Source organism: Camelus ferus, chromosome 12 (genome assembly GCF_009834535.1).
Source record: "Camelus ferus isolate YT-003-E chromosome 12, BCGSAC_Cfer_1.0, whole genome shotgun sequence".
Classification (NCBI taxonomy): Eukaryota; Metazoa; Chordata; class Mammalia; order Artiodactyla; family Camelidae; genus Camelus; species Camelus ferus.
Window position 1 is genome coordinate 24,072,937 of NC_045707.1, and position 21,653 is coordinate 24,094,589.

At 42.0% G+C, this 21,653-nt stretch overlaps 1 protein-coding gene across 1 annotated transcript in view; it reads right to left on the minus strand.

Annotated features, from left to right (window-relative positions):
- Window positions 1-7,080, minus strand: part of LRIG3 (leucine rich repeats and immunoglobulin like domains 3) — a 45,176-nt gene extending 38,096 nt beyond the window's left edge. The window contains exons 1-3 of the mRNA XM_032493251.1: window positions 6,563-7,080; window positions 789-860; window positions 420-494 (exon numbers count right to left, since the gene is read on the minus strand). Coding sequence (XP_032349142.1) covers window positions 420-494; window positions 789-860; window positions 6,563-6,780 — 365 coding nt within the window. The 5' untranslated portion in view covers window positions 6,781-7,080. The remainder of the gene's footprint in view (window positions 1-419; window positions 495-788; window positions 861-6,562) is intronic.
- Between the last annotated feature and the right edge of the window lie 14,573 nt (window positions 7,081-21,653).

A 21,653-nucleotide genomic window follows, 5' to 3' on the forward strand; every position in this document is an offset into this window, starting at 1 on the left:
ATTTCCACCGCAGGTGCCACACTTCAAAAAGGATACCCCAATGCTTTAGTACCAACTCCCATTTCTCATCCCAGAACAACTCCGATCATTTTCCACCGGGGCCACGTAATACCTAATCCACAGGTCCCATGCCAACCGTTGAGTAACACCAGAATTAAGGTCCTAGTCTACCATAATCACTCCATGGGGTGAAGGTGGCTTCTTTGATCTTAGAGACCAGATCAGCAACGACAGTAAAACGTATGGCGTTCTTAGTACCATACTTTAAAATTTAGGAGAGTGAGAGTGAGGCTGGAAAGTAAGCCAACTGATGTAAAGACGGCATATTTTGCTTGTAAGATCTGTGCTCTAGCCCATACGGAGGCACTACCCATGGTCCCTGCAAACACACATGTGAAATCCTGCTGGCGTTCACTTACAAGGACAGAAGTGTAATATTGGCTGAGACTGGTCCTAGATTTGGAATGGTCTCCAATTCATTGTTGTTCAGTTTCCTACAAATGCCAAAAAGAAAAAAAAAAAAAAAAAAAGAGGGAGGCAGGGAGAGAGAAGAGGGGGAGGAGAGAAAGAAAGAGAAAGAGAGAGAGAGAGAGAGAGAGAGAGAGAGAGAGAAGCTGGTTATGTAATCTGTAACACATAAAGGTGAAAACTTTACAAAGTTATTTAAAGACCCCTCCCAAGTCAGAAGTTATAAATCATTTACTGCAACCCAAATGTTCTTTACAATTAAACAGTGTGATGGGTAGTGTATTTTATTCAAACCTCAAACAGAAAATGACTAAACTCACACTTCTCGAAGGCTGTGAAGGCGGCGCATGGAGCTTGCCTCGATGAAAGACAATCTGTTGTGACTTAAGTCCCTACAAGAGAACAAAAATAAAACTGTAAGTCATTTCCAAAAATCACGAATAGCGCTCAACGGAGTGTGAGACAGGGTAGATTTATGAAGTCTCTCTCTCAACACCAGTGACAACATAAGAAATAACTGGTCCATCCTGGCCATAATCTAGAGGGCAAACTTCAAAATACAAACTCTGAGGACAAAATTAGTCTAGGAGGCTGGTCGATTCAAATGCTCCAAGCCCGCAAATGTTTCAGGAGATGTTTTTTGGCCCAGGGTGAACAGACCTTTTGTGAAGGGGCTGTTTTGCTTTGCACTCCCCACCCCCTCCCATCCCCTCTCTCCCAACTCGATAGGATGAAGTCATAGCTTATGAAAAGTAGCTAATTAGGCAGGTTGCTGAACCTGAAACCTCTAAAGAAACCTTTTTATTATCATAAAACTAAGCATTGGTGTCCTTAATGCAGTCAAAAAAAGTAGAACTTGCTTTTCACAGATTTTCCTTTCTCTGGGTTAAGACGCCAAATTATTTAAAGTATTGCTGTGTGAGTGTATGTGTGTTGAGTGGGTAGGAACCTGAACTCTGTTTTCCTGAATTCCCCAAATCTCAGTATCTCAATATAATGTATAATTTAAGCCACATCGACCACCTAACAAAGTTAAGAAAACTGTACAGAAACCTGTGATCAGATTTCTTTAGTCATTAAAATAAATCTGCTCCTAACTCAGAGACTCCATCTAATACTAACCATTTCCACAGGACATCAGTATTTATAAGAAAGCAAAACAAAACTTCTACGTCTGCAACATTTTAGGCGAGGACATCAGCTCAGGATTTAAGATTCAAAGCGTGAAACAAAATCTGGCAAATACTTGACTGCATTGGTCAATACACTGAATCAGTGCCTTCAAAATGGTCTAATGAAAATGAAGTGGTTGAACAGCTATAGAAAACCAGGCTGACCGACAGTATGGCTTAAAGCTCTCCCACTGGAAGAGGCTTACCAATCCTTACTAGATTAATTCCTTCAGTGTTCACAGGTGAAGATTTTTAAATGACCAAAGTCAGAGGTACCCAAACTTGACTGGAGAAAAGCAGGGACCATTTGTTATACATAAAAATATTACCTTCCCCCTAAAGAAAAAGGCAGAGAACTCACATTCAGAGAAGGGCAGTGTTACTGAATGCACATCCCTTAGTTAACAATTAGAAATCAGAGACCCGTTCAGTCTTTGAATTTTTGTTTTGAGAAGAAATCTGGATTTCTCTATTTCACCTAAAAAAAAAAAATCTGCAAAGGTTTTATTTGAAACATGTTTGCTTAGAGACCTACCAGACAGTAACAGACATGAGTAGATTTGTTCTGGTAGAGTTATAACATGAAAAAAACCTGGCACAGTCTTTAAACTATAAAAATCCTGCAATTACAACCACTGCTGTGCACGCTCCCCACGCTGGAGCCAGACACTTTCCCTCCCAGCCCAGCTCACGTCCATCTGGAGTTCATCAAGGAAACCGTGAGCCCAACAACTCATGTTAGGATTCAGACAAAACCTGTGTGCTTTTAGCACCACAGACAGTCACGGATTTCCCACCGGGTTTGAAAAGCAACCAAGGAAAAGAGCCCTTCACCTGGGAGGTAGCGAATCGACACAAAGTCTCATTTGGACCCACTTAACTAAAGAACCATGCACCAGCCTAAAACAGCACCCCCTACTGAGTCGGGTTTTCAAAGGAAAGGGGGCACCCATCTGGCCTTTGCATCTCATACAGGTGACTGTCTCTTTAATTAGAAAAAAACCGAAAATTCCACCCTTCACTTCATTTTAAGGATTATTTCTCAGGCAATCCTGTGAGGAGGGGAAAAAAAAAAGATGGAGTGCTTTAACTTTTTTTTCCTAACCAGTAACGGGATGAGATCTCCAACAAAAGACCTTTAAAATGAGAAACTGCCTTCAGAGAACGGGGCACACGCTGGGGACCACTCATTCTTGATCCAGGAGCAGGAGCTGAAAACCTTAAACATTTCAGTTACTGTAACACACTTCCAGTCCTGAGTTTTGTGTACTATTAAAACCATATTACATGTGGGAGAAAAAAAATCACCCTAAAGTGACTTTTATTGCTAAATACTTACAGCTATGAAACTTCTAATGCACCTAAATTTAGATTTAATACAGTTTATGTTTCAGAAATGATTACTTTCCAGTCAAAGGATGTCACATTTTCCTAAATCTTCCTTGTATTGTTTCTATGGTGAGACCATTAAAAAAAATCTATTCAAGTTGTACAGTGTCGATGTTTTCTTGAACCCCATTACATTCAACAAGGAAGTAAGATTCTTCATTTTTCGAGTTCCATTAATGAACATCTTGCCAGGAAACCTTCTTAAAAAACTTTCTGTACTGAGGTTAATAAATGGGAAAGGTGGCGAGGCAGGGAGGTGTTAACTATTTACCCGAAACTAAGCTGGCCAAACACTTGAAAACCAAACTCTACATGGTAGAGAGACATCTCTCTTTCTGCATATTAGCAAGCGAATAAATATAGGAAAATAATTAATTTACAGTGTTTGGTTCCAGCTTTCATTTTCTTCCTTTTAGCGTTGGGAAATCTGACTTCCAAGTCAAATTTTAAAATGCAAATCCAGCACAGCTTCTTAATCAAACCCACTGGGGCCTGCAGAGCTGCTAATTCAGCAAAAATCTGGAAAGCTGAAAAACAAAAAGCCAGGCTGTAGCTGTTTTAAGACACTGATCCAAAGTGACTCATAAATCAGCCTGCTATGTTCAAGTTGTAGTCTGGAAAATATAGAAAAACAGCTGTGAAAACCATAAGGGCTATTACCCCCAACCCCAGCCCCAATTCTGGTGCAGACCAGAGGATTTGCAACAGGCAGACACTAAAGAAGCCACACCAGCAGAAAGTACCTTTCGGATTGTTTTTGCCTGAGCCCAGCTAACTCAAACCCTTCTACGTGATAAGACAAATAATGCTGAAATTCCAGTGAGATCTTCATAGCACTTGAAGCTCTTACTGACAATAGAGCAACTTTTCCCTCTTTTGGCTGGCTAAGTAAACATATTCTAACTAGCCCTTCTCTTTGGGTTCAGAACTCCTTGTGAGCACAAACACTAGATGCAAACTCAAGCCTGCCTTTAAAGGCATATACACTTCGAATAGTGTTTTAAGAGCCACCTTCCTTAAAAGTATTAAAAGTTTCTTTTTGAAAAGAGAACTAACTGCAATATGATTATTTTACAGCTCAAATGATTCAAATTTTCATATTACAGGATTCCTATGACTGTAAACTACAACTGAATAAAAGGGAAAACATACATACACACGTACATTCAATAATTTCTTAACATGCTGAGACACTAAACTTTTTCTGCAGAGTGCTCTCATAAACTAGTCCTAAGGCACACTTGTACTTTCGTAAGTACCTGAGGAAAAGTTAAGATATGGGGAAGAACAATATGCATTTTTCTACTTATTTCTGAACACTGGGAACAGTCTACGTAAAAGCTTTTCCTAACTATGTAAAATTTAAGAAGCAGTTTATCTTACGCCTCCTCTTCCAAACATCAAGTAACAGAGAGGTGAAAGCTCAATTCCACATAACTCTTCTGCTCCTTTCAAAGGTGGGGAGAGGAGACCTCTGGAGCGTTAGGCACAAACGAAAGAAACATTTACAATAAAGAATTCGGACCACATGGCTTGGTGACAACTACAAAGTTGGTTAAAAGTCACACAAGTACAAGAATGACAGAGCTGTCCAACGAGCGATCACAGCAGGGCTTCTGCCAACAGACCTAGTGCTTATCTGTACAAGTGGAACTTATTTTCACATCCATTTAAGGAATGTGGACTTGTACCGAGACAATTTACTGCTGGCGGAAATGTCATTAAAGATTGTGCTAACCAAATAAACTGTAATTTGTTTTTAGTGTGCCACCAAATTATCTGCAAAACAAAATCCTAATTAGGTCAGCTACTTTTAAGACAATGTTTAAATAGGTATCAAACCCCTTTTGGTTTAATGCAACTTCTTATCAAGAGCAATAGAGTTGTGTGTTTTTTTTTTTTTTTTGAAGACACTCAATTTTTTAAAAATGACATTCACACACAAAAAATATATTCCACACTGGCCTGATCCAACAGTCCACTTAACATTGAGAAACTACTGAATATAAGTTAGACTTGGTGAAGGAGCTAAGCATTTCTAAACACACCCCAGGAAGCACTATATTTTCTTTTCTGCATCCTTCTATTATTCGTAAGTGTTCACCTCCAGTCATTGAAACGTTCAGTTCCATAAATTGTCAATAGAGCCATTCATGTTTCATGAATAAGGCAGCATGACCTCCACAAGCAGCAATTGAACAGAATTAGCCACAACTAATTGAAAGTCTTCCTGCTTTAGGTTAAAGCCCTTATCTCCTCTTCAACTGTAATAAAAACTACTAAATAAGACATCCTGTGATAAGAGATTACACATCAATTTGAAACTCCCTGTATCTTTTATTAAACTAAGATATATTAACACAAAGAATATGCTGTTTTGATGGTCAACAATTCTACAATTCACAAATAGAGACACTGATTAGCACAGTGATTTAAAAACAGTTTTCTTAAACCACCTGATCAAACTTTCCAAAACTGTTTTTTGGTAGTAAGGAGAGCCGACTAGAGTTGTTTTTAGAGTTTAGAATTTCCATTGCAATTTTGCTAGGCCCACATCTAAGGATTAAGGATGGACTGCACTTTTGTTTCTTTTAAACAGCATAGCCATTAAAAAAAAAAAGTTTTGACTGTTCACATTTAGCAGAAATCTTGCAATTTTAGTAAAACTAGGGCTGGGAGAGAATAAGGAGATGACATTTGGAAAGAATCAGCCTTTCCAACTAAACTACATTTTCTTCCCTGTTCGTCCACGCAGTTGGCAGTGATTTCAGGTTCTCAGACTTCACAGCTAGCATCCCAAAACTTGCATAATAGCACCCAGCGCTCCCTCCTAAACCTTCTGGCGTGCTGAGACGCCACAGAAATCACGCCCTGGGTTCTGAAAAAACAAACAAACAAACAAACAAACAACCCTCTAGCTCCTTCCCTTCTATACCTAGTGTTCAGTCTTGCCAACTTCTTTCCCGAACGAGGATGTGCTATAATTTGGTAGGGAAAAAAGGGATTTATGGAATTTATTAACGCAAAATTAAGCCCAAGTTAAGGAACAAAAGGATGTCTATCACAGCGTGGACAGTGATCGAACTCTATTAAGGGGGCTTCCCAAACGAAAGGAGCGCGTTCGATTACTAGAAGGGAACGGGAAAGGGGCTTGAACCAGTTAGAAGCTACCGAGCCACGGGATCATACTCTCAAGTTGAGAACTGCGAACTCCAGTTGGCCGCAGGTTGTTGCCGCTCCTGCCCAGGCCTGGCAGGGCGCGCATCTGAGCCCCCTGGGCGAGCTCCGCGCACAGGACGCTGGCTCTGCCCCCGGGGTTGTCAGTGGCTCGGTCCCCTCGGCCGGCGGGGCGCGCCCAGGGCCCACCTGCACCGCCCGCAGGGCACTGGCCGGTGGAGGGAGACTGAGGCCCGGCTCCTGGAGACTGAGCCGCTCCAGGCCCGGGCCAACAGGAGGTGCCGAGCATCCTGACACCACGCCGGCGGTCCCGAACTCGAGCGGCTCCCCGCTCCGCCCTGAGGAAGAATACTTACAGCCGGGCGACCCAGGGCGGGAGCGGCTCAGGCAGGCGTGCCAGCCGCTGGCGACTGCAGTCCAGGAGGTCCCCGAGGCAGCGGCAGGGAGCTGGGCACGGGTGCTCGGCGGCGACCCCCGAAGGGCCGTCGCCCTCGGCCGGGCCGGCGCGCCCCCGCACCGCGCACAGCAGCAGCCCCAGCGCCGCCGCGAGCGCGCGGAGCCTCGGCGCGTCCATCGCGGGCCGGCGGCCTCTCGCTCTGCCCGGGGCTCCGCAGCGGGCGCGCACTCGGGGGCCCGGCACCAACTTCCAGGCGGGGGCGGGCGGACGCCCGCGCTCCGGGCCGCGTGTGCGCACCCTCCTCTCGCGCCCGCAGGTAAACCCCGGTCTTTCAGTCCCGGCCGCAAAGCCCTTTCATGCCCCGGGGCAGCGAGAGGGAACCCGGAAAGAACGGCCGGCCGCGGCGGCGCGGCAGCAGGAGCGGCGTCCGCGCGCGCAAACACCGACTCCCTCGCAGAAACTTTTTGGCCTCCTCCTCGCGGCGGAGCGCCGAGTCGCGGCGCGGCGGGGGCGAGGGGCGGGCCGTGCGGGGGGCCGCGCGCGCCCATTGGCCGGCCGGGCCCGTCGCCCGCGGCCACGTGACAGCAACACGGCTCCCGCCCTGGGCCGGCGCGCGGGAGAAAGTGCGACCGAGATTGCAGGAAAGTCGGAGTTACATTTTCCAGCCTCCCGGGCCAGAAGTCTCCGCGACGTCCTGGGAAACATACATCAAATGGGCTTGAAGAGAAAAAGGGAGTGAGCTAACAAGTGAGCAAAAAATTAGGCCAGGTCTCGGTGTTGAGGTATTTTGGGGCACTTCAGGGGAGTAAAGTTATTAGGAAATCTTTCATTCCAGATTTTAAAGCAAGTATTAATTATCCTACCAATCAGATGAAACAATGGTTTAAATGAAAATGCAGGTTGTTGTTTTTTTTTTATTTAACATTAACCCTGGTCGGGTTTTTCCCGTATGTCAGCTCCAAAGGTAAAAAGAATAATAAAATGTAAAAGTCATGGTATTGGAAATGGTGTATTGAGTTACAAATAGCTAGCGTTAGTGCACTGGATAGACTTGGGGGGGAGATGATGGGAAATGACCTTCTAAGGAACCGCGGTGGCAAGCACAGACTGCATGCAATAGGTAAAAGTAATAAAAATAGTCATAGTAATATTTCAAAGGCAAATGAAAACAAGGACCTTGGAGGAAACATTAATATATGCACCATGGTCCACCTGTGCTTTGAGTGATGACAAATCCTGATTGTGCTACCAGGCTAGAAGTCCTGCTTGCCTGCTCCCCCGTCAGGGGTGGATTCTGGTGTACAGAACCTCGCAGTGAAGTCTGTGCCTTCACTTAACTCGAGCCGGTGACTGGGGCCGCAGGAAATAGCGGAGACTTCAGAGATCATCTGGAAACATCTTCCTCCTCTGGGTGAGGAAAAGCACCCAGAGAAGGGAACTAATTGTGGCAAAAACTGAAAGCTTATTTTAAACTGTTTCTTGCACAACTGTTTCTTGCACGCTGTCTGCCAAAAGAGCCCTTGGGGCTGTTTAAAATGTTCATTCTTGAGGAGTGGAGATCGCTTGGAGAATTGAGACTTTAACTCCAACTCATTCGGGTTGATTTTTCCTCTGTAGCAAATTACCCATGTGAACACTGGGCGGGAAAGGACTCAACTTTGAAGTTGAAGCACACCACTTTAGATATGATATCCCATCCTCTATTCTCCAGCTACCATTAGGATCCACCTCACCACTTTTTTTGATTGTGTACAATTAGAAAATATTTATAATGAAGGCACTTCGATTTTGAGTGATTATTTTGCCTGCTTGGGAGTGGACAAGACACACCCCAGCCATGGCATGGATTTTCCAGCTCAGTCTCCCTCATGTGCTTCATACAGGGAAAATCAGACTTAGTGCATTGGAGTTTTTCAACAAGAAGAGAGATGCCATTATGTATAAGCATAGTGCCATGCTCACTGATGTATCACCTATGTGACAGAGATAATCAGAAATTAGCTACCGTTTTGGGGAAGGTTGGCTCATTTTCTTTCCTCATTCCACACTCTCCTTATATTATTTCATCTTCTTTTGTGAATTCCATTTACACCCATATGCTGATTTCTAGCCCAGATCTGTCTCCTGAAGTCTAGACCCACATAGTCAACCACCCGCAGCTTATCTTAAGTTGGGTGTTCAAATGTAACATATCTAGAATTAAATTTCCCCACCCTTGAACCTTATTCCTTTTCCTCCTAAGTTCACTATCTCAAGGAATGATACGTGCCTCCATTCAGATGACTACTGCCCCAGAAGCCTGATTCACCCTCAACGTCTCTTCCTTCTCACCACCATCTCTACAATCAACCAATTAGCAAGTCCTAATGAAGCTAGCAAGTGAATATATCTCCTCTCTATCTCTGTCGACATTATGCAAACTCAGACCATCATCAGCTCTTGTTTGGAGTACTGCCAGAGCCTCTTTCCTATCAGGCATTCCAGCCCTTTCTCCACAGGGCAGTCAAGTGATATTTCAAAAGCTCAAATCTGATTCTGTGACTCAGCTGCCTAACTCCTTTCTCAGACTCCTGTTGTTCTCAAAGTAAAGTTTAAATCCTCTAGAAGACTTATGTAGCGTTTGGTTTTGGTTTGGTTTGGGGCTTGGCCTCTACTTTCCCCTTTAACTCATTCTATTTGATCATCAATCTTTTACTATAGGACCTCCTTGGGGCTCTCTTCCCCTGCTGTGCTCTCTGCCTTTGGCCCTGCTTCACAGAAGGGTCCCTCTGTCCAAATCACTCTCTGCCACTCTATTGTCTGGCTGATTGGCATTTCAAGTTAAGCATCCCTCTTTCGGAGAAATATTCCCAAGTCCTGTCTGAGCTATCCCTCTAATGCACTCCCAGCACATCCGGAATTCGCTGCAATGTACTTGGCCATTGTCACTCTGCTACTTCCTAAATAATGCTTAGAGCTATTTCCACATGACCGTGTATCCTATATAGCCTTTAAGGGTATTACCAGATATATGATGTTGATTAAGCTACTTAAATTTTCACTACCTCAGTTTCTTTATCTGTAAGTTGGGAACACAGTAAAAAACTCTCTTACCTGATTTCCATTAATCAGTTTACTGGATTAGCCATCACTCACTTTCCCTCTCTAAGATTTATGGACTAATGCCCAAGACTAGCTGGAATTAGTGGCTACCAGCCCCTCCCTAGTACATCCTCCGTTTGTCTGCTCCTGCCAGTCGGATGTGAACCCATTGTAGTTGCAGATGTGTCTATATCTATAAGTACACAATTAAATATTGTACCAACCAAATGAATACGAGTGCAACCAGAAAATAACTCCATTTCAATGATAATGAATTTGAAGCTTGGGAAAGATTCTTGTAGGTAATCACTAGCACACAACGCCATCAGATTAGATTTGGGTGAGACAATGATAAGAACCAGGGAGAAATGATAAATCTAGGAGGTTTTGTCACCCAGGTTGCTTTGCAAGTGCCTTTAAGGTCTTGTTCCACTTTAAAGTCATCATGATTGGGAATCAACTAGCAGACGATGTTTCATGGGTGTGGCTCATGCTTTACTCAGAACTTCATCTGAGGTTTTTGAGAAAGCAAACCGTGATGATATGGAAAGGATGCATCTCACGTTCAATGTGGCTGTTCTCTGTCTCAGTAGGTCCTCACCCACGCAGTCAATAGGAAGAGGAACTAGCCTTACCTGGCAACTTTCAACCAAAGTAATATTTTCTCAGACTTCCCAAACCCTTCACAAACTCCAGGGCAGAACTCCAATGGGGTGTCTCCCCGAGCAGGTGAGGACTAAGTGTCTTTGAGGTCCCTCGCAGCCCTGTGCAGCCTTTTTTGTAGTATCTACACAATAGGAATGAAGTCCCAGCACTAGGAAAGATGGTCTGAATTAGAGGCGGGAAAGGAACGCACAATTTTTACTGTCCCCAAATTTATCAGTGAATAGCAGTGACCCACACACAGCCTTAATGTGTCACTGAATTCTCTGATCCTCTCATGATGTAGCTTTTCTGTGTACACACACACACACACACACACACACACAGAGTACAGTAGTATCAAATGGCTAATCTTTCATAAATAAGGATTCAGTGTGAGGTGATCAGATTCACTCTGGTCTTTTAACATTGGGATTAAAATGCCATCAAGTGTCGAACTTCTCTCCTTCTGACTGGTTTAGGCTGCAGAACTGGGGTGCTGAAAATGCACTCTCCATTGGAAATGACCTAAATCAGGCCGGAGAGTTTCTCGTTTATAACTTTGTCCCGGAGAATGGCAAGGCCCATCCATTTTCCAAACAGCCTCCTCCCGTCCGTTCTGTGATTAGTGGAACCCAGCCCCAGGGCTCTTGTCAGTTTTCCTGTTTTTTCCTCCTCGGGCAAGTGTGAGACTTTCTTATCTTGAGTGCTGGCAAGGGCAATGACTCACCGATAAAAAGTAATAGAGGTGCTAAGCTGTCAGTTTTCACATCCAAGGACAAGAATGAAAGCTAAACACTCAGTACTTGCTTTATCATTACAATGAATGACACAGTTTGTGTAAGTGTGAACTGTGAAAAGGGAAAAGAGATAAGGCCAAGGAGGAAGAAAAGCACAAAAAGCCCCAGATAATGATGCCAAAAGCAAACGTTGCTGTGCTCTGTAACCTAACCATATCTTTTCCCATTCATTAAGGCATTTTAGAAGAAATAGATAACCCCCTTTTCTCACGCACAAAAAATGCAATGCTTCGCTGAGAGAGCCAGAGAATAGAATCTTACTTTGCAAAACCCCTGCAATGAGCATGCCTAAACTCTTTAGAAAGTATTTAGAAAAATGAAGATAGTCACCCATCTGTTTCTCTCGAGTTGGCCAACTGTGCGGTATTACTTGAATTGAAAACAAACAGTGTTATCTGCACGTTCAGTTAACTATAAATTAAGCATATGCTGGCTTTTATTTTGCTCATTTCTCAAGTCACTCTCTGGGACTAATGTGTGCTCTGAGGAAATCTCATATGGTGGACAAAACTGGATACCCTGGCAGGCACCTTGGTGGAGCCCAGAGCTGTGAGCCCTGGGGTGGGGGTGGCGGTGGGGAATGGGTGAAGGCTCAGGGCGGCTGGGACCCCACCAGACTTGCCTCAGTGGTTGGTGTCCTTCCTGGCAACAGATGTTTTCTGTGTGTGGCCTTCAGACGCTCTGCTCCTTTAGGGACTTTAGGATCTTTTCTTCTTCCAACCCTGTTGCATGTTTGTCTGTAGCTAACAGCAATACTAAGACCCTCCCTTGGAATCTCAACACAGAAAGTAGCCCACCCTGTCAGCAATGCAGAAATCCAAATGCTTGAGAACTAGATGCCGAGGCTGCACGGTGGCCAGAAGTCCGACTCTGAGGTCATAAGCCCTGTAGCTTCGGCTTAGTGACCAGCTCTGTGCACCATCTTCCTCACCTGTGAAACGGTGAAGAGTGACACGTTGCTATACTGTGAAGTCCCGGATGGATGCTGGTTCCTATTCCTTAACTCTCAGATTGCTGTTTTCTTCTCATCATTTGGGGAGACAAAGTGAGTTAACTGCAGAAACATTCTCCTGCTGGGATTATTGACCAATGGAATGTTGGAATTATATAAACCCTCAACTATTTCTTCTAAGTAAAATGAGGAAAAGAATTGATGCTCAAATGGAAAACAAACAAAAACCATTTTATAACTTTCATATAAAACCCTTAATCTGTGTGTTATGACAGCAGACTCTCCAGATCCTGAGATTTTTTCATAGGAATTTTATTATGCTGTCTCAAAAAGTTACTGCATAACTCAATGTGTTATGATTTATGCCATGAGGTCAAAGAGAATGATTAGACATATTTGCTAAAAAGACTCATATATCCCTCCAGGGAACTTTTTTACAGAATATTTTTCTTCCACTTCTTGGTTGAACAGTTGGCCTGTACACTAGTCTAAAAATTAATGTGTATTTCCAACTCAGAAGAATGCTCATAAGTGAGTTATTTATGACTTTTACTTATAGTTTCATTCTCTTACACATTTGATTTTTACCCAAGCCTGACTATCAAATCATTAAGGTGACTTTGTCATGGGTATTCTCAAAATCAAGTTCCCTGCATTCAAAACTCTGCTTCTCTCCCTAAATCTAAGGACCACTTTCAAGCTGCAGAATTCACAATGTCGTTCTGTATAAGTATTTTCAAATAGAGAATGAAGGTTTTGGTTCTATAGGGTTCATTTCAACGTGACATTGTGCTCCTGTTACGGTAAAGGCAGAACAGACACTTGTCTGCTAAAGTCTTACGTTTCTATCCCAAAGCTTTACACACTTCTGTTATGTTTATACATACATACAGAAAAAGTTCCAGGGAAATACTGACACAGAGCATGAAGATGCTTTCAAGGGCACCTTGCTTATCTGCTGGCCCCTGGCACAGCCATATCTGCAGCATGCAGCCCCCTCCACTCCCAAAGCAGTTATTTCAGACTTGAACAACTTTTCCAGTCTGAGCCTTCATCTTTAGAGCCCACAGAAATGAATTCCTCCTGCTCTCTTGCTGCCATTTGAGCTTTTCTGCTTCTCTGGGACAAAAGAGAAGCTATTACCAGAAGTAGTCCTTAGCTTTCTCTTTGCAAATCAGGTCATTGCAGTCCTTAATTCTTTCTCCCAAGTACTTCTCTTCCTCCAATGCCCTTGTGAGGATCAGAAATGTCTTCTCTCTGTTTATGTGCCTCGTAGGGATGGATGGGTATGGGGGGCGGGGAGTAAGAGACCCTTGCAACTCCACAAATGAGCACGTTCAACACGGGTTAAGCTCTCACCATTCTTACTATCCTCTAAATATTCAACATGTATTAGCTCGGTTATTTCTTACAACCACCTTGTAAGGTGTCATCCCTAAGTTACCAGATAAGGTATCGAGGTATGGAGGTGCTAAGGAAGTTGCCTATGGCAGAGCTGCTATCCAAACCCAGTCACTCTGACTCCACAGTGCACCCTCTTAATTGCTATGCATGCTGCTCGCCACTAGAGTCAGAAGAAATAAGGGTTTCCAGGGGCTTCCTTTATGCTCAAGAGACGGGGTTTCCAGCCAGCAGACTGCGGTCATTAAAGGAAGCAATGAAACTTGCCTGATAATTCTTGAAAGTGATCAGTTGCAATCACTCCCTCTCCTTTCCTTCCCTCTTTCTTCCCTCCTTTCTTTGTTGATCCAAGTTTGGGGAAGAAATATTTGTCTTATGCAGGTGTACAAATCGGTTGCTTTGGGTTCTGATTTGTAAAGGTTGATGTTCCTGCCTAGGTATTTTCCAGTGGTCCTGGAAATTCCACCATTAGAGATTAACTGTATGTGCTCAAGCACAACCATCTCCCTGAAGTTCTCTTCTGCACTGTCAGTGCCCCCTGCTTCCAGGAGTGTTGCATGGGTGGCATTGGCGTTTTCGGGTCGATGTTCTATGAAACTGCATATGGATTGCAGGAGAGCCTAGGTGGTTGGTAATCAGAAGAGAAGAAAGGTGTAGAAAGGAAACAGACGTTGCTTTCTTTAGTTTCGTTGAGGGCTGCACCTAATTAAGGGAGCCATGAATCCAAGAAGGCCAGAGAAATGGAATATTAATACTAGAGATTATATTTCAATTGTCGAGATGCTTTACATGGGGTAGCAGAATTCTCTTTTAGCTTTTGGTTTATTAGCTAATGCTAGCTTTTACGCTTTTCTAATGCTTGTACAGTATAAGGAGAAACTTTTTTAAGTGTCCCATATTGGCTCATTTTAAGTTCTAATTTCCCAAACAGCTTTTTAAATAAGGCTCCCCGTCAAGTGCATTGCTCCAGTAACAATTCAAAGGCTTGCCTTCTTTAGGGGACTCGGCCCAAGGCCTTTCAGTGATGTGCTTGCATTGAAGTCTTCCTCACGTTCAAAGACCCAACTCAAGTTGTAAGACAGTAACTTTCATTATCTTAATTTGTACTGATCAAACCATCCATCACCATGACAAATTTTATTATGAATAATGTAATAGACATCAAGAAAGAGATGGGATTCTCATAAAAATCTAAATTTTCTGATATTATAAAAGAAAGCACTAGAGACACAAGGTACCCTATGTTAAATGTTGTGGATTTATTTTTGAATGAATGAAGGGCGCTCACCTACAATTTTATGAGACTGCACATAAAAATAATTCGTATAAAAGCATGTCAATTTTTTCAGCTATTGTTTGAATATGTTATTTAAAATACAGTTTATTTGAACACTTTGTCCTAGAACATTCAATTATGTAATGTAGTGATAAAATTTTTAAAAGCCAAAGCGTATCTCAAAAACAGGAGTTGGGACAAAACCTTTATTTCACCTAATGAAAGTACACAGAGGAAGTTAGTGGAAAAATGAATAATTAATTATAGGAAATGCTGATGGGCCTGTCCCAAAAGGATTCAATAGCATTAGAAGTTAATGGGCATTTTCCTGAAGTTTGTGATTATTCATTGAAATTCATATGCTTGTGAAAGGAACAGTAAAATGTACTATATTTTTTTAACTTGTAACTTTGGATCTTTTCCTATAGTATTCATGAGAGTATATGATAAATGTCTCAAGGTGAGGGTAGAATTCACCATCTTTTTAATATTATACTTGACTTGTGATCCAAGATGAGAATGTTGGAAACAAAATTATGCATAATTTGAACATACTGATTGCAGTCACAAAAGCTCTTCCTAAAAGTTTTGCCCTAGGCAAAAAAATATTTCTCAAATTAGCTTTTATAAGAATCACTCAAATGTAGCATGCTTGCCTCCACTAAAAATAACTGAAATATCCTGGGGCAATCCATATCTGGGAACTAGAGTTACTTCTTTAAGATGTGTTTTATACGCGAGTAGATCTAAAATTAAGAGCAATTAGCTTCTTAAAACTCTGATATTTAAAAGAATAAAAGGAGGTCTAGGTCAGAGAATCTTTAAAATATCTTTCATTTTCTATCATCCTTAAGTTCTAAACCTTTATATTGAATATGATTCCTCTGTCTGCCATTTAGAAGGCACAGGATAAAATGAAACAATAAATAGATGGTTGTGTTTCTCCAAGTGTATTCAGTGTAACTGTAGCATCAGATACAGGGGATGCTTATTAACATAAAGACTGTTTGGCCCCTTTCCCAACATATTGAATCTTGAATACTGAATTCTTCAGATGGATTCTGGGGAATTCTACATTTTAACACACTCCTCAAAGTTTGACAATCTGCAGGTTGCATCTCTGGAATTGCTGGGGACTAACTTTCCTATTACAGTGTAGCCTTCCTTATGGTTTCTTTCCATGGGTGATGAGACCCTTACCATAAGCACATGAAACTCCCCTCTCTTCCCATCCTGCTCTGTCAAATATAGACGAATCTTAAGGAATACAGAAAAAGACGTTATGAGTCTATCTTGAGTGATCATGGTTGCCTGGGACCAGTATGGAAATTTGGAAAAAAGAGGGCTACTTTCCCATATGTTTCCGTGGAAAAGGAGAATACATTCTGTGGTGATAGATACTTAGATGACAGAGAACAATAAGGAATATGCTGCTGTACAAGCAAATCCGTACAATCAGCCAGGACCGAAATACCAGGTGTCCCAGCACGCCACCCTAGTCCACTGTCTATAGTAAGGGCAAAAGAAGGGGCACTTGAATGAAAATTAAGGAAAATCCAGAGATCAGGAAATTCCTGAGTGTATTTCTATTACCATACTTGTCAGGGGTGAGTGAGTGAGTGAGTGTGTGCGTGTGTGTGTGTGTGTGTGTTGGCGTCTCCCCATGATGGGAGCTCCTTGAGTCTTTGAGGCCGTGGACCGACTGCCCACAGTCCCTGAAAACCCATCTCAGCTGGTAGATTGCCTTTTACCGAGTTGCTCCTCCCCGACTCGCCCCTTTGTCTGACAGCTTGCAACCTACCTCCCACATCAGCGTGTCCCGTCCGCTTGCTTCTCAGCACGAGTGCTGATTCTCACCAGTCTCAATGCCTCCACTCCCGCTCCCCTATTGCGCTGTCAGTGTCTTGCACCTGGATTAATGGAAACACCTCTGGCCCACTCTCTGATGCCACTCTCGCAATCCTAGAATCAGTTCTGCACAAAGCAGCCCAAATCTTCTTTTTAAACATAAGCCCGAGTCCTCTCCTGCTCAAAATCTTCCCATGGTTTTTCTGACACTTGGAATAAAATCCAAGTGTCCAGGAGACCCCCAGAGGATCTGCTTTCTCCCCTAATCTTATCTCCCACCACCCTGTACCACGCTCCCTCTTCAACACCACACTCTTCCTTATATTTTTGGAACATTCCAAGGTTATTCTCACCCAAGGACAGTTTCAGTTGCTGTTCGTTGGACTTAGAGCGTGCTTCCTTGTTCACTTCCAGCTCTTTCTCGCCTCATTAAGGTCTCCGCTCAAATTTTACCTCCCAGGGAAACTTATCTTACCACAGCTTCCGAATAGCTTCCCTCCCCTCCCTGCCCAGGCAACCTCTAGTCCTTACCGGACCTATCTGTCTTCTTTGTATTATCACCACCGAAAAATTACGTCATGTATGTGTATATATATTTATGTTTTTACTGCTTATGTCCTCCACCAAAAGGTAAGCCCTCTGGCTAAGTGGGAACTTGATCATATTTACCACTGAAACTTCACACTAGAACAATGTCTGGCATGGCTTAGTCATCAGTGAGGTTTCATTGAAGGTCTGCACCCCTAAAGCCATCACGTAATCCGAGGTTTGTGTACCGAGCTGAACGTCTACGTGAATGACGGTTAGAAGCTTTGTGCTTCTGGTTGCAAATATTCTGTTGAGCAGAACGTACTTATTTCAGATGAGGGCCCTTACCTAGTCCTCCCCTCCCTCCTTGATCGTATTCTCCCATCAGAACACATTTATTTTCTCCCGTTTGGATGAAGGAAGTCAGGAAGAAGGCTAGTTCCGATTAACTGAGATTTGGGGGCTGGTTTTCTACTGTAGAATAATCTGAAAATTAACGTTGCCCAGCCGAAGGCTATAGGATGACACGGAAGTTATCGTGAAACAAGTCAATATCAGAGATAAGACAACAAACGCTCAAAGATGGGCCTTTTCCAAAGAATGTTTTCCTCTCTTTCTTGTTCTACACCAACGAGAACTCAAATACCCTATACAAATCCGCCAGTTATTGATTTCTTCCTAGGACAATTTCAGATTCCTCATCTCTTCCCAGGACAATTTCAGATTCCTCATCACGATTCTCAGAGGATACGGACTTAGGTTTTAGGCACTAACTGCCTCACTGTCACGCTTCTAAAGAGAAAGTCTTTATGGGATAAAAAACTTTGGAACATGGATCATTGAAAAGCCCAGGAATCTTAGCCAGTTCAGTAGTCTTATGGAAAGTATCTTCCTATTAATATCTTAAGAAGTATCTTGAAATTATCATCTGCTGTCAGAGTGGGAGAAGTATGGCCTTATTTAAAATATTTGGAAAATGACATTAATGCTGAGTGCAAATGAAACCATAAAATTATGTTCCAGTTCTCCCCTACCCTTCACATTAGTTTGAGGGGAATTTCGCGTTGGTAGACAACTGCTTCCCGCATGTGGATTAAGGTTAAATCACACCAGTGATGTCACTGACATGGAATAGAAGGTGCTGTGAGTTTTAGCGTTGGCTCTGTCCCCACAGCTGTGAGCAATGTGTTCCATAAAGACTGGTATAATTCTCCCAGGAGCCACATTAAAACCTTACTCTCGCCAGCTCTTTAGCAACATAATAATGATTAAAAATGGATGCTAAAGTCATTTACCCACAAGGTCAGTATTTTATGTATTTCCTAGTTAATAATTTAAAAAAGGGTTCTGATATTATTGCACACATAATATATTAGGCTAAAGTCCAGCTCATGTTTTACTACTAAGCAAGAGTGCAAATTAAAATAAGAGGGTGATCAAACACAATAAGAGTGGTTTTCTGGTTTGAAATAAAAGTATAAGCACATGGTGCCTTTGAACTTGAAATATTTGAGGAAAAATAGCCAGGGTCAAAGGTAAAACTAGATTTTTTTTTTTCCCCTTTTCTTTAAAAGCTTTAAGACTGCCTACTCTTATTTTGGTTGGATTAAAGCAGATCTTTAGCGTTCCTGTAACCCGGGTCAGAGCCGGCCTGGGGGGGATGGCTGTGTGCCCAGCAGACCCACTCTGGGGGAACTGCCACGGTGGCCCTCTCCACAGGTGTCCTCCACGGAGCACAATTCTCTCCTTGTGGGGTCTCGATGAGTCACCACTGAATTTTCATTGAAGAGAGTTTCTCAAAACGGGGCGAGGGAAACAACACTCAGCAACTCAAAATAAGCAGCTACATTTAGCCCGGAGAAGGTGAAGTCACCCCTTCTGTTTGTTGTCTTTCACTGTATGCCCAGATCCGATGGGATGGGATTCGGAGCAGACAGCAGCCTTCGCCCGAGACATCGACTGAACTGGGTCCTCCTCAGCCGTGTTTTCAGGTCTATTTATTCGAGTCATTACAAAAATAAAGCCTCCTGGGTTGGGGCTGTGTGGGGAGGGATGGTTATCCAGGGCAGCTGGAGGCTCCAGAGTGAATATGGGTAATGCTTTTGCCATCTGTCTTCTGAGCCCACGTATTCATGAGTTTGGAAAATGCACAAATTATTTCTAAATGATTTATTACAATATCTCCTGAGCCTAGCCAAGTGCCTGGGATCTAGCACATTAATTTTATGTACCAAAAAGGATCTGTGTGTGTCTGTGTGTTGAAATGCACAAAAGGAGAAGAAAGAAACTTAAAGTGGGAAAAAGAAAGTGTTGCTGAAGATCAGGTCTAAGAAGTAGTATGTGGCCGTTTTCGGAGAACCGCACAGAACCCTGAACTGGAAGAATGAGGCTGTTGAGCACAGGACAGATCAGTGTGGGTGTTCAGGACGAAGATGTGAACTCTGCAAGGTAAGGATATTGGATGCCTTTCTAAAAGCTCCTCACAGGGTGGAAACAAGGCTGGTCTGACAGTTTATGGAAACTGTTCATGACAGCACGAACTCCCCAGTGGACACGTTTCCTCTGTGGTGAGTCCCACCCAGTAACACCTGCCTCCCTGCACAGGACACTCTTTCCTTGCGGTATCCTCTCCTTCTGCTTTCCCCACGGCAGTGTACATAAATCTTAAGAGCACCACGGACTGGCCTTTAGGCCTGGAAGATGTAGAATGGTTTCCAAAGTCACTAAATTTGCAATCAGGAAGTAGCTCAGACATTCAGCTATTTTGGCTTAATTAAGAAAAAAAGTATCTTTGACAGCTACAAGTGGAAAGTTCTTGGGATGGGACAACCTTTAACAGCTCCAGACTTGGCAACCTTCAAAAGAAATGCTGCCAATGCCAAATTTTAAAACTAAGGCTGTATTTACACAACATTTAAAAAACTGGTTAATTCAGTGAGACTATTGCCCCAACTTAATTTGATGACGTGTAGATGAACAGACCTTCAATTAATTCATCTTCCAATCACTTGTCAAAATGTTGCGAAAGTGGGCTGATTTCTATTTCACACAACTGAGATTGATGATATCATTAAAGAGCTAAGGTTCAGTGACTTTAAAATATACTTGAATTATGACTTAAAACAATGTCTTCCATTAATAATGATGTGGGTATGAAGATTTGCTTTCAAACTTAGTGTGACTTTTGGCTTTTATTTTAGTGACATATTTATCAAGGATAAGCAGGTGCTGAGAGCTCTAATGCACTTCAACCACACTTTTATCTTATGCTCAGATAACTACAACAGCCTCTTTGTTTTGTGTTTTATGATGCTAATCTCTTTCCTTTGACCTATCCCATACTTTTAATTTACATATTATTTAATAGTATAAATTTTCTCCTCAAAAAATTTCAGTTCTATGTATATGTACCAATCTCATTATAACCAATCTATTTAAACGTATGAAAAATAATAAAAGTATGTACAGGTATATATGAAGGTAATGAGTATGGAATGTTTGATTGCATTTAAAATTTCTTGTTCCTTATCTGTGTTTTCTTGTTTTCTGAAATGAGTACATCTTGCCTATGTAAACATTTTTTAAATTTCTTTACTATTTTTAAAGTTTCAATCATGCCATCTCCTTGATTAAAAAAGAAGCAGGAAAATTAGAAAAAGTGGAAAGCAAATAAGAAGAATGTAGAACTAATCCAAATATATTAGTAATCACAATTGATGTAAATAAACTAAACTCTTCAGTTAAAAAACAAATGTTGGGTTGAATTTTAAAACATAAGAAATTCCAGCTATATTCTTCTCATAGGACATACACTCATAGGATATCCAACTATATTCTTCTTATAGGATATACAGATTAAAGGAGAAAAGGTATTTAATTATATTAAAAATAATAAAAAAAAAGTTTGACGGAATTCAATATTCATTCATAGTAAAAAGTCTTTGTAAGCTAGGAGTACAATGGAACTTTCTTAACCACAAGTGTACAGTAAATGTCATACTCAATGTGAAATGTAGGAAGCATTCTTTTTTTAATTCAGAACAAGCCAAAGATGCCCACTCTCATTGCCTTTAACCAATATTAAGTCAATAAAAGGGTTCTGCAAGTTTATTTGATACCAAAATAAAAATACAAAACTCAATTCTATACCCACGTACCCTCAACAGTCATGAAATGCAATTAAAATAAATGCAGATAATGCATTTTTCTAATATCTCCCAAATCAACAAGAACTAATCACTACCAAGAAAAAAACAACTGTCAAAACATACATGCCTTTTATGGAGAAAGTTATAACGTTTTATTGTCAGACATTAAATAAGACCTAAATAGAGACGTATATACTGTAATCTCAGGCCCTATGTTATGAAAAAGTGAATTCCCTCAAATTTTATCTAAAAACTCAAAGTTAATTCCAACTTGGTTTTTCAAAATATGTACGTAAGAGCAGAGGTGATCAGTGTGATAGTACTTGCTTAACCAGATGTTGGGGCAGCTTGGGTTTCCATACAAATTAGACCCA